At 40.7% G+C, this 13,513-nt stretch overlaps 1 protein-coding gene across 2 annotated transcripts; it reads left to right on the top strand.

Annotated features, from left to right (window-relative positions):
- The first annotated feature begins 4,298 nt into the window (after nucleotides 1-4,298).
- On the top strand, nucleotides 4,299-11,203 carry egr3 (early growth response 3). Of its 2 annotated transcripts, none has more exons than XM_084551870.1 (2): nucleotides 4,299-5,668; nucleotides 8,156-11,203. In XM_084551870.1, the coding sequence occupies exons 1-2, from the start codon at nucleotides 5,515-5,517 to the stop codon at nucleotides 9,229-9,231; spliced, it is 1,230 nt and encodes a 409-aa protein (XP_084407996.1). In that variant the 5' UTR covers nucleotides 4,299-5,514; the 3' UTR covers nucleotides 9,232-11,203. The 2 variants fall into 2 exon arrangements, with proteins under 2 accessions (XP_084407996.1, XP_084407997.1); XM_084551871.1 differs by lacking the exon at nucleotides 4,299-5,668 and adding an exon at nucleotides 7,678-8,014.
- The last annotated feature ends 2,310 nt before the right edge of the window (nucleotides 11,204-13,513 follow it).

The following is a 13,513-nucleotide window of genomic DNA, read 5'->3' as shown; positions in this document are numbered from 1 at the left end:
CTGTATCTGTGTCACGTGGTCCGAAGCGAAGGATTTGGGAGATAGAGTTCGACTTCGCTGGGGGATTTCTTATTAGTTTCCGAACACTGTCGACAAGAGAAGGAAGACGGCCTGATATCACAGCTCAGTGTGGAAAGAGCTGATTCTAATTCAGGGGCGGAAACACGTCAGGGCCAAAAAAAAGGAAGTGGGAGGTGAAACTGAGACCGCAACACAGCCGGATGCCACAGTGGAACTTCAACCAAAATACTCCACAGAGTGACAGGACAGGGGGAGGGGCTGCAGGCCCTGTCATGCACTGAGTGAAGGGAACTTGCTGTTTGTGTAATTGTTTATCATATTTCCATTGACCACTCTCACCCCAACTGGAAACATTGAGTTACTTTCAGGTCCTTGACAGATTTTTCTAAAGTTAAACGGCTCTGTCTAAATTTGTCCTTGCGTGTAACTTTGAGACAATGAACCCATTTTGAACTTTTGAACAGTTGCATAAGAGCCTCACCTGGCAGGTCTGTAGAGGATGGTGTGGATAAACTTTTCAACCCTTTCACGATGAGATACTTTTCAGACTTGACTGGTCTTTGTAGAGGGTGGGTCAGAGTACCCCCCATGAGGAATATTGGTTTCTAACCAGCAACTCCCCTCTGGGAGTGGCTCGTATCAATACCCCAGATGTCTGAAAAAGGCTGGATTTACATGAATGACTTTGATGTTCTGATGATCAATCTTTACTTGGTGGTTTCATTGACCCTAATTTGGTGTCTCATCAGTGGGCTAGGCAGGAGTAGGTAATGGAGGTTTTTGTTCCTTTGGTGGTTAAGCCAGCCTTGGTAAACCCCTATGTGCCCCCTATATGAACTCTGGGAGATCATTGATCAAATTGTCCTGCATTTGCTTTGTTTGCCTCCCCGACTTAGCAGTCAAAGCAGCCGGGTCCACAAACAAAACAACCAAAACAATGCACATAAGCACACAGCTATACTCAGAGAATCCATTGCTTTTGAACAAATGTTAAGTATCCGTCAGTTGGAATATTGCACTTGACCTTGATTCATCCATCTTATTTGACTTATGAAATCACATTTTTAACAATTGGCAAGTGGAATATAATTCCACACTCATTGTGAAGCATGCCAAGTGGGAGAGCATTCTTCCAAAAACCACCTACTTGAATCCATCGGTACACCACTGAAATGCCAAGATTTGTACTTCCAAATACACTGTGCATTTTTTTCCCCTCCTTTATATCTTGTAGATATCCTGCCAAAACAGCTGGGCTTTGCCACTCAGCTTCCTTGAATGTGTTTATTTTTACTCCAAATGTCAGGGGAGTTGAAATATTATGATTAAGAAAAACTGACAGCTGTAGTTCAGCACTGCACTGCATATTGCTTTCTCTGAAAAAATAGCTCTTCACGTCCCCTGATGATATGGGAAAGGCATTTAATACTTTCTTAATGTATTCAAACTTACATTCATTAAAGGGAATTTGTATAATCAATTGCCTAACCGGCTCTAAGTGATCTAATATGCATGATGACTCGAGTCTCTGTGCTTCTTGTCTCTTTGCTGCTGAAGAAGTGCGGGAGAATTCCTGCAGTTTATCATTTGTTTCCAACAGTGGCACACCGTATTTGAGTGTGACATTTGTTCACTGCATGTGGATAATATGGGCGGCTGACCACTTTGCGCGTGTATTTATTTTGCTGTTGATCTCAACAGACTGGTACGGCCCTGAAAATCTATCTGCAGTGCTGCTCAGTCTACCTGGAGGTTTGAGCGTTGCCTCATGCCTAAGATTCACATGAATATCCACGTTTTCAGGCACTTATAAGCCCTTGTCTACATTCGCCAACAACAAATTCTAAAAAGCACCTTTTGACCTCTAATGATTTTTGCTAAGGTATACAGTATGCGCTGACCTTTTTTTCTTACATCCCTCCTCTTTACTGTGTAAAACTAAACTAAATACAGACTGAGTGCGAGCTTAATGGTCTTCAGATGGAAATACTGCAAAATACTGGACTTAATGGTAAGCTAAATGAAATGCCCTTACAGATGATGTTATAAAAATCTATTATTGGCTTCTCAGAAAATTCACAATGTGTATTTTTTATAAGTTTGTTCTGTTGAAAGTGAGTCATTTTAACTTAAACATGATTTGAATCATATACTATGCGCTAAATAAAGTGAAATGTAATTCTGGTCCGCCTCAATATATGGCTGTTAGTGTTTTAAATAGACTGCTTTGGGGATATAAGGTCTTCACCAGTGTTGGACCAGGCCAGTGTTCTGGTAATCACATTTATTTTCATGTGTTGTTAGTAATTCAGGCTGTAGTCAGCATAACAGAGAAGACATTTGCTTTAAAAGTATAATAAAGGCACTGTTGGTGTTTCCGGTGTCCTCACTAACATCAAGGAACAGAAATTTAAGCCTTCCCCATGAAGCTTGGAAAAACACTAAACTAATTTGACTATGCATCCACAGCTCCTGGGACAGTTTCCATCGTGCCTTAAAACAAGCCTGTGCTTCCATGGAATCCCTGTATGCAAAAGAGCCAGGACACTGCAGTCAAAGAGAGCTAACGCCACAAGCCATTGATAAACACTGCAGGCCTGCCACCACGTGACCCAGCTCACAGTCGAGGAAATAAGCCCGCGACAGGTAGGTGTTCCAGCTGGACTGGCCAACTTTCCAACCACAGAGCCACACAAACACTTCCCCCAAGGAAAGACACTGTCCTACAGTAAGTCCTCCACCACACCTGAGGGGATTCTCTCTTTGGTTTGCATCCAGAATGCGTGACAGTTAGGCAGTGTTTTCCATGGGTTTCCCTTAGCATCAACCTGCACAAACTAATGGGATGGGCATAATAACAGGAACAGCTCACAATATAATGTAAACTTATGTAGAAACCCTATAACTTTCACAAACATATAATGTAATACTGTTAATGTGTAAAGTGAATAGTGTGCAGTCAGTGGTCATTGTTACCTGCATTATATTATACTGTTTGTCATTTAGTCAATACAGTTATCTCTAATACATTCACTGTTTTGCTTAATTATATACGTAAGGACAGAATAGAACAGACTTTATTGCCATTTGCACAGGTACATGAAAGTAGAGGTACACTGGATTTCATGTACAAAGTTCCCTGAGTCAGCTTTTTTATTAAAAAAAAAAAAAACAAAGGTAAACATTTTAAGTACTAAGGAGCAGAAAGAGTAATAATACAATGTTATCCAAAATACATACACTGTGTAGAACTATAAAAATACAGTACGTAAGTATTGCACTTAAAGTTATTGTACTTGTGGTATGAAAGGGGAATAGGTCTCTGTATAACAGACTCATAGAGAGACGGGGTGGGTTGAGGTAGTTGAATGTTAACTTAAATACAGTTATTTGAAAGATTAACCACTTAACATTACTGGTGTGTTTCTGGGACTGCTTGCTTTTTGTTTTAACTGGTGCAGCTGAATATCAGACACCCACTGTAATGAAAGCTAATAAACAGATTTAAATCTTAAATATTGTTTCAAAAAGGCCTGATAATGGGTGCACATATGCAGACAGACATGTCACAACTGTTTAGTTTCAACTCTGATCAGCAAAAGCATAAAACAAAGGGCTTGTTTTAACTTGTGGTGCCTTTTGACCTGGACCAATGTACAAAATGTGTTTAGGGAATGAGTCAGTGTGAGGGAACTGATGAGGCCAAAATAGAAAATCTATCTTTGGCCGATGAGAAGCATGTTGAATGAAGTCTATTAGGATTTACAGTGTTTATTTTGCTGGTTGATGGTACAAGGCCAGGTACTGGACATCCTGAGAGGACTCTGCTCGGCCCACTACTATGACAGACACACGTGAAACACTCACAGACAAGCACATGGAGGACTTTCCTGAGAAAAAGAGACACACAGGATCACTGGCTGCTGTGTTTGAGTAAGCCCCCTAAACACCGAGCATGATTCAGACTAATTCTCCCACACACTCTGTTTACACTTCTGGTTCATTGAGGTACTATTAATTTCTCGGGTCTGAATATTCAAGCACTGACATTTCATTCAGTATTTTCTGAGAAATGTGCAATGGCCTGCATGTTTTATAGTTTTATTTGTTTTAACAGGTGAAAATAGATCAAGTTCATACAAACTTTAGGAAAACTTTTAATTAGGAGTGCACACGTTTTAGCCATAGTGTAATGGTGAAACATGTGAAAAGTTTTTCTTTTTTTAAGCTTTTTGTCTCACGAACCATATTACAGGAGATATTTTTGAACCATTATGAGGTACCCAGTGGTAGGTATTTTTTTCACAAGTTGGTAAAAAGCGAACCATGACGCTTTGTCCACTGTCATCTCTTTAAACGTCTGTGACTTCCGATCACTTTTCCACTACTGCTTCACCCGGAACTCCCATGTCCAAATACAGACTACAGACACGAAGGGGGCGGGGCCGGACACTGCCTTATTTGGAGTTTCCACTTAAGCGGTCACTTGGGCTCCAAGTCAAAGCAAGTCTGTAGATTTACTAAGCCTTTGCAATATTTACAAACGATTAACTCCGTCAAATACTGCCTTTGTACGACAGTCATGCTTCTTGAATCAGTGTTCTGTAATACAGAGTGGGTGCAACACTAACACTACTATGTTAAAGCATATTTGGTGAAATAAATACATAAATACAGGCCTAAAAAACAATATGTGGGCAGTATTGTAGAATATCAATTACCAGCAGGTATAGTCCTGACTTATGACTTTAACTAGTCTTTTATGAGTGACAGCCCCTGTACTGCCAACACACTCTTTTACTCAACACACAGAGAGAGACAGAGATGCATAACTACCTCGCTGTGTGTCTTACATTAAAAGCACCATAAAGACTAAGAAAAGTATATCAGGCTGCTGCATCACTGTTATGTTTTCCAACAGGACAGGAACAGAAAAGATCCCGAGGAAGATCGCAGCTGAAGGCGACATGTAGATTTAGTAACTTTTCAGTTATCTATCTATCGGAGCCTTTTGCCACTGTAGTTTCCACCGACTGACGCGCAGAGCGCCTGGTGCTGGGCGCCCATGTCCATATATGGTCATCTACGTCACGCAAATGTTCCATCCCCCTATTTAATACGGGCTGACTGGAGTCCCCTATCCAGCTCCAATAGAGCAAGTAGAGCCGCTCTTGTGCAACCAACACCACCACCTCCTCCATTGATTCACAGACTTCAAATTCCCCCACAAGCAGCCCATCAGCTTCCACAGTGATCAGATTAATAACAACAATAGGCTGTGATCACACAGGGGGAGATAACCGGCGCTGCTCATCCTCCGCGGGATACTTGGATAGCTACAGCAACAGGATCCATCCCTGCTCTCCTTTCTTCACGCCCGATCCACACCTGTGTTTTCCACTTCGAGAACACCCGGTGATTTTTTTTTTTGTGTGTGACTGCCTGGATACCTGCGCGTTGTCCTCTATAAATGTCGGACTGAATATAACTGCTATGACAGGGAAACTAGCGGACAAGATCCCTCTTACCATGAGCAGTTTAATAAACACGATCCCTGACAGTCTCTACCCAGAAGAGGACATCCCGACGTCTATGAATATTTTCACCAGTACGGAATCTATAAACCACTACTCGCAGATGAACACAGGTAAGATTTTCATCTACTTTTGCGTGTGTGTGTTTTGATGAAAGTGGTTCAAAGTGCGATGTGCGAGAACGGCAACAGTTGTCTCCGGGCTTGGAGCACCTGTTTGCGCTCCGTCTGTTGCGCGTAAAGGCACACTCCCGTGGCTTATACTCAGGTGTAACACTACTCATTGTACATTAAGCACACAATGCAGTGACCAAGTCTCAAAGTGATCGTTTCATTTGTGTTTTCTTTTTATTGTTTTAATTCTATTGTCCGCGTAGCCGAAATGTCAAATTTCAAGCAGAACGTGAAAACTGCAGCCTGTACTCACACACACTCACATCAGAACTTTACGAAAAAACAATCGGCTGTGATATTACATTCACGTACGCGTGGTGATTTTAATTCTCCCAAGCTGAGGCGTGTTTGAGGAAATGTCCTGATAAGAGTGGATGTGAAAAAAAAAGGCTGTTTTACGCAAAGTCCGCAGACAACGCGCTCAGCTCCTGACTGAAATGGAAACCTGTAAACGTGGTTCTTTTTGTGGTCAAACTACAAACACCACTCATTTATCAATCCTACATCCACCTGCAAACAAGGGCCAACTACTTCAGACAAGGACTTTCATTCACGACTCTTTTAACTCTGTATCAGATTAGGTATTAGTAGGCGTGTGTGACTGCTCTCAATCTTTCTAAACCACGTTTAAAACACCAGGCCCGTGAACCATCTTATATTCAGAAACTAAACTACGAGGCCGAAGACTGATTGATTTATTGCTAAGTCAAGATTAACACGTATATTTGCGCTTAATGCAGACGCTTGCCTTATAATGAGTCGAAGATTGACGTTAAATCAATCGCTCATTGAACAGCTTCACCTCCTGAGGTGATGGGTCAGTGTTGCACGAAAAATACTAAATCTTTAGTCTCTTAATGTGTCTGAGAAGAGCGCCCCACAATTTGCTTTCCAGAACTTTTCTTCCTCAAATTAAAACATCACCTTAGTCTCACATTAATTCTGAATTAACCCCCTTAATTTATCTGAGAAGTGTGCGTCTCAATTATCCAAACTCCAGGTGTTACAAATAATATGCTTTTTTTTTCTTCTTTTTTTTTTTTGTCGTGTGAATTAAATACAGTCGACTTTAAGTCCATGGCATATATGTGGCATATTAATTTCGTATATAAAGCAAATATATTCAATGTGATTTCAGACGGGTGGGGAAAAATGAACGAAACTAAATAGGGAAAAAAAGATGTTACATATTAACGTGTGTGTTGCTCTTTTAAATATGCCTCACATGGAATTCAAATTTTGAACTATAAAATTAGTTTGAACGTATTTTTTATTTTATTTTTTTTTTTCACGTATGCTATTTTTGGGCAAATACGATGTGTGCACATGCTGTGATTTTTACAGGTGGGTCAGGTGTGTGCTGTGGTCTTCATTTCTGACCTACAAGAAAAGAGTGATGACTCTGTTTCGTGCCCGTCATCCTGTTTAAAAAACACTCAAAATACCTTAAAAAGACTGAAGACATACAAGTTTATTAATATCAATGGAGCCTTGTTTTTTTAAATGTCAAATAAAAAAATGTAATTTTTCCATGAATCTCATGTGTTAAATGCTATTGAGCAATGCACATCGTTTTTGTTTCATTATAATTTGCCTTCAGCCAAATTCCAGCAGGCGGTAATTACTGGGAGTGAACAAATAAGCACCCCTGAATGTGATTCCTTGCAAATGAACAACGTCCATTTTAACTTTTGCTAAACAAAGAATTCTTCCCTCAAATTTTAATCTTTCGAACCTGATCAGCACACAAATGCATCCCCATCAAGCACATCTGCATTTGATGGGTAATACATGGCATCTTTGGAATAAGTTACATGTGTGCATTTGGAGTGTAAGTGTGAGATAAATAAAATATGAAGGAAATCTGGTCAAATTGAAAGGGAAACACCCCAATTTTTCTCCCAGATGTTCTTTGTTGCAAATGTGTTTTGAGTCCTTGAGCGTGTAAGATGTGGCGTCTGCCTTACAATTCTCCCTGCTGTGCAGAAATCAAATCTTGCCATTCAGTTTGGCTGTCCTCCTGAGGGACACAATGACTGGATCAAAGGGGGTGTTTAGGTCTTGATTTATGAGAGCTTGTGGGATCTGAGAGAGAGAGAGAGACACCACTCTCTCAGATGCAGCAGTCAGTCACTTAACTTACAGGTCTGACAGCGCTCACATTTCCTGAACTGTATGGGACTTCTTCTATTTTTCGACTTTTGTTGCTCATTACATAGACATGCAGAAAAGCTGAATTTTGGACAAATTAAGGAGTGCCACCTTAAGTTCACACAGCCTGACAGAGTAAATCTTCTAGACTTTTTTGTGCCACATTATCGCTTTGACCGGCTTTTTCTCCTCAAATGATTGCATGTCATAGTCATGTGTGAGCAGTCACGTGGAGTGATTTATTCACATTCTGTGTTTTTATTTCCTTCTACCTAGATAACATCATGGATCTGGGCATGGGGAGCGAGAAGGCAAGCTCAGAGATTCAATATGGATCTGGCTTCCAGTCCAACCGCAGCGGGCAGACTGTCACCTATCTGGGGAAGTTTGCCTTTGACACCCCTCCTTCAGGTGGCATTGGGGGTTCGGGCTGGTGCTCTGATAACAACATCATCAGTCTTGTCAGTGCAGGGATCCTAGGTGTTTCTCCATCACCCGGCACAGTAACGACGCAGACATCATCCTCCGCAGCCAGCATGGGCGGACAGACGTCAGATATGGAGCAGGTATATGGTCCGCCACTGCCCGCCTATTCCACCTGCAGTGATCTGTACCAGGATCAGGTCTCCTTTCACCACAGCCCTGCCACCAGCACGGCTCTAGCCTACCCTGGCAATGACTATCACTCAACCTCCAAAGCCTCCATGGATGGCAGCCTTTTCTCCATGATCCCTGACTACAACCTTTTCCACCATCAGGGGGAGGTTGGCGTGATGGAGCACAAGCCCTTCCAGACCATGGACCCCATCCGAGTCAACCCCCCACCCATCACACCCCTGGAGACCATTAGAGCGTTCAAAGACAAGCAAATTCACCCGGGTTTCATCGGCGGGCAGCAGCACCCGCCTCAGCACCACCCTCCGCCCCAGACTCTCACCCTCAAACCCATCCGACCAAGGAAGTACCCCAACCGTCCCAGCAAAACCCCCGTCCACGAACGGCCGCACGCCTGTCCCGCAGAGAACTGTGACAGACGCTTCTCACGCTCAGACGAGCTCACGCGTCACCTTCGCATCCACACAGGTCACAAACCCTTCCAGTGCCGAATATGCATGCGCTCCTTCAGCCGGAGTGACCATCTGACCACACACATCCGCACACACACGGGCGAGAAACCCTTCTCCTGTGAGTTCTGTGGACGCAAGTTTGCCAGAAGTGACGAGCGAAAGAGACATGCAAAGGTTCACCTGAAACAGAAGGACAAGAAGCCAGCTGACAAGAGCAGTGGGGCAGCTGGGAGCCACAGCTCACCGCCCAGCTCCTGTGGGGGTCCAACAGTGGGAACATCATGACCGTCACTATGTACGCTTGGACTGGACCCTCATCACACACCATAAAGAGACTTATGAAGAAGGGATCACGTCCACTATGAGATAAATAGGTGACTCTTTTCCTCTCTTTTACACCCCATTTCAGTTCCTTCTGTTTTGAGATGGATGCCTTTAGTTTAAGTCAGAGGGGAACGGCTGCTATGCCCTTCTCTTTCAAACAACTCACAGCCTCAGCTACTGTAACACAGTGCCAACACAAAGAAGGGCACCTTGGCACATTCTGTCCAAAATGCCACTGTGTATCTATAGGTTTTGGAGAGGATACGCTTTTGTAAATTTTACAGAAATTTTCTAAATTGGAAGGAAGCCAGAATCTATATGACAGGGGTCGAAACAGACAAATTTATAATGGAGCTCAGTTTAAGGTTGTCTTGGATGTATGCATTAATTTTATTAGGCTGTTTAAAAGTGCAATTGGTTACATTTGCGTCATGGATACCTTATTAGTGGCACTTGACTGTCTTTTTGTTTTGTTGTTTTTTTTTTTGTTTTTTGTCGTTGCTGTTAAGGTGTAGTGTTTTTATTTTCTATTTGAATGTTGTTTTCTCAAAAGAATGTGCCAAATGTATTGTGGTGATGCAGCCAACCTTGTTGTTATTATCGTGCCTGACATTTGCCAAACACGACAGTGGTATCAGCTTAAGCACAAATGTGGCGTTACAGAGAGATCCGATTCATTCACCACAAACCAGATTTAGATGCATCTGCACAATTTGGTCAAATCCAGATAACGTCTGACCGGGTCACACAAAGCAAACCGATGTCTTGTCCTGTTACCTGTACTTAGAAAACACGCCTGCAGCAATCGATGCCTTTGCCAATACTTATTTATTCATAGTCACTGTGAGACACTGTGTATTTTTATTGCCTTTATTTTTAAATGGTGGCTTTATGTGATGTTACCAGATATAATTTCTGTCGCCTTTCATTTTTTTAAAAGCACACCAATACAGTTCATGTTTCAGTTTTCTTGAGTTCTGCAATTATATGCAACATAGTCACCAACCCGTAAATCAAATTAACTAAGAGCACATTTAGACAGGCTTAAATAAGGAGCACGGGCTTGCAAACCAGCAGTATGAAAGAAAAGATGAGTAAGGATAAAGATGACTGAGGCCCCTTCTCCGTGCTTCATGGTGTAAAAAGACTTGGTTTAAGCCACCAAAAGATGAGCAGCATATGGTAAGAGAAAAATAAAAATTTCCAAATCTATGTTTACATCTTTTCTAATAGAGAGAGAGACTGAGCTGTAAGTTGTTGTTGTTGTTTTTGTACAGTATACAAATATGTATGCAGGTAGCTACAGTAGTAGAAGTTTCACTTTTGTACTCAAATGCACCATAATTCAGTATTAAATTGTGCAAATATGTGCATGCCTTCATGCACACTATGTAAATATGAATGTCTGCATAAACAAGAACTTTCAATTGACTGAATGCTTGTGCAGAATATGTCTTAAAGCTTTTAGTAATGTAGTTATAATACAGAATATTTTGTTGTCATAGGTCATCTCAACAATCTACGGAGCACCGGCTACAGTAGTGCCAAATATGGTGTGCTATCTTCCATTTCAAAAATAAAAGAATAATAGCATTTGCACTATCTGTATGCTTTAAAGTGGAGACTGGTTTAAGGAAGCACTAATGTGTTCTCTGAATAAATGACAAGTTTTTTTTTTTTTACATTTTGTGTATCTCCATTATAACAATCTGTTATCTCAATTAGCACATATTCCCCACCGTATGAAAAATACAGGTTGTTCTCAGATAGATGATCCTGGTAGATGTGCCCGACTGGGGCAATACAAATAATCTTCACACTCATCACTCTTTACTTACTTTGTGCTGGTAGAAAGAACTACCTGTGTTATCTTTAAGTGAAACATTTTGTGGTGGCTCATTTCTGCTTCATTTGGGTCCTTTGGTATATTATATATATTATGATAGATTAAGATAATATGGAAAAATAGCTGGCAAACCACATTTGATAGAAATGTATTATGGCTCTTTGAAGCAAATGCATCATAACTGACATACTAATTTGGTATTTTGATCCGGTTCAATGAATTTATTACACTTTAGGTCAAATTCAAAAGAATAATATATATATAAATATAAGACTCCAGATATTTATCTGTCAAGACATCAAACATACTGGTGGATTCATCAATTGCGGACATCTTTTGGAGAAAAAAAAAAAGCCCATCAGTCTAAAAGGATAATTTATGATTCATTGGAATTCTTAAAATATTTCTCAGCACCACACGAACCTCTCCTTCTTTTAACGCCTCTGGCCATTTTATTGACAGCACTTTTGTGCTCTCAGACTATTAAGGCGCATATGCTTTATGCGAGGCAGGGAATTTATATAAACATTGCTAACTTAGCAGTGAAATATAAAATATCGCACCAGTCAGCAGACAAAATGGACTGACAAATGCAAAGGCCAGAAGAAAGGTCCAGAAAAGCAGAGCCACAGAGAACACAGTGCACAGGCCATCCTCTCCCTTTCCTGTAACAAACACTTTTCACTGCCGAGCTTCCTGGCAAGTGTCCACTTATTTTCCAATTAATTTGGCCTCAGAGGGTCTTTTCTCAGCTCATCTACGTGGTTAAATGAACAGAACTCCTTGCACTTTTTGAGATAGTTTAAAAGTTCACATAGCCTGTAACATTTAATTGTAAATCAATAGTTTAGTATCATAAAAATACATCATTCTATTGCAGAAATGGACCACTACTGAAATTACTGCATAATCAAAACAAACCCATGAGAAACCCACCTTATTTTCCCATATTGAGACCTTCCTTATATTAAAATCTCAGATAATTATATTAATTGAATGACCCCTATTAAAACATTAGGCGGGGCTGGACAGAAGTCGCCAGGTTAGATCTCACAATGAGTAATGACCTCTAATCTAAATATTCTGGCAAATACGGCCTTATGGAGTTAGAGCAAAAAGAATATATACAGTGATAAGAAAAGTGTTTATCTTAAATGTTTATGTAGAATAATTTGATGTTAGATGCTGATCATTATAGACTCTGGATAGTATCTGACCAAAAGTTATGCTCTCTCCTAAGAGTGAACTGTGTTTATGTTGCTTTGTGTTAAAGAATGATGCAGAGTAAGGCGGAGACTACACCAAACTATTTCCCCGTCTAAATGAAGCCATGTAATTACAACTTTGCAAACTCAATATTTCATCAGTCTCACTGTGTGTGTCACTTCTGTTTCGTGACTTTTTTTTTGTTTGTTTTGGTAATGAACAGACAGATTTTGTAAAATTTTATACAATTTACCACTCCCTTAATGGATTTAAGGCTGCACCATGTCAAACAATAATCTGTGTAATGTGTGAATGCTATAGATATACATGACTTAATTGTTAAATCAGAAACAACCCCCTCTTAATAATGCCTCTCCAAGAAAAAAAAAATTTCATGTTTTTTTGTTTGTGTGTGTGTGTGTTCTATTGTCTAAAAGTGGACGGCTGAGAGCTCTGAAATTGGAATTTGCCTCATCCTCGTCCTCTGCTCCATGTTGGACCCAAGCCAACATCAGCAGCCATCTTTGTGCCAAACTGGGTTGCAGGGTTGGCTGATCAAAAACAATACATGATGAGAACTCCACAGGAGCAACAAATCATAAATGTGACCTCCGTCTGCTTGCAGCTGAAGGCAGCCTTGTGCTAATGTTTGTGCGTAACTGTTTGATTTAGTTTCCGTGAAGTCGGCCTTGGGCAAGGCCGTAAGCTTGGGCTCATTCATGACAGTTAATACTTGTAGGATTAAAAAAACAAAACTCACGTTTGAAGAGATTTCAATAATGTGTAGATATTATAGGCTACCCACGTCATTTTACGGACTACAGGGTGGCTTCAGGGATTTTGTGGTCTTCAACAGTGACACTGGTGTTCAGATGGAGTCAATTCTCACTGTTTTCTGTTGTGTTGTGTTTCCTTTCATTACAGTATATCCTCATGTTTGCATGTGCACGGAAATGTTCCAAAGTGCTACCCTCTGACGTTGCGGGTGGTGCTCATTTCTTTATTATGCATGAAAATAAAAGTCACATTGGGTGAAATGGGATAAACCCAACAACAATGCAAGACAGACAATTGGAAACACACACTGGGATAACTGTTCCGTTGGCTTTTTTGTTATAGAAAACAAGGGATCTTGTTTAAAATGTTGTGGATGTCTTTAGCCTATTTCATGTTTTTATTACCTTATAATAA

Source organism: Chelon labrosus, assembly GCF_963514085.1.
Source record: "Chelon labrosus genome assembly, chromosome: 9".
Lineage (NCBI taxonomy): Eukaryota > Metazoa > Chordata > Actinopteri > Mugiliformes > Mugilidae > Chelon > Chelon labrosus.
Note: the sequence above shows the minus strand (reverse complement) of the source record. Positions and strands in the feature narration are given on the sequence as shown.

Coding starts and splice junctions, on each gene's coding strand:
- egr3 (XM_084551870.1), top strand. CDS start 5,515: ATGACAGGGAAACTAGCGGACAAGATCCCTCTTACCATGAGCAGTTTA. Junction 5,669..8,155: donor CTACTCGCAGATGAACACAG/GTAAGATTTTCA, acceptor CCTTCTACCTAG/ATAACATCATGGATCTGGGC.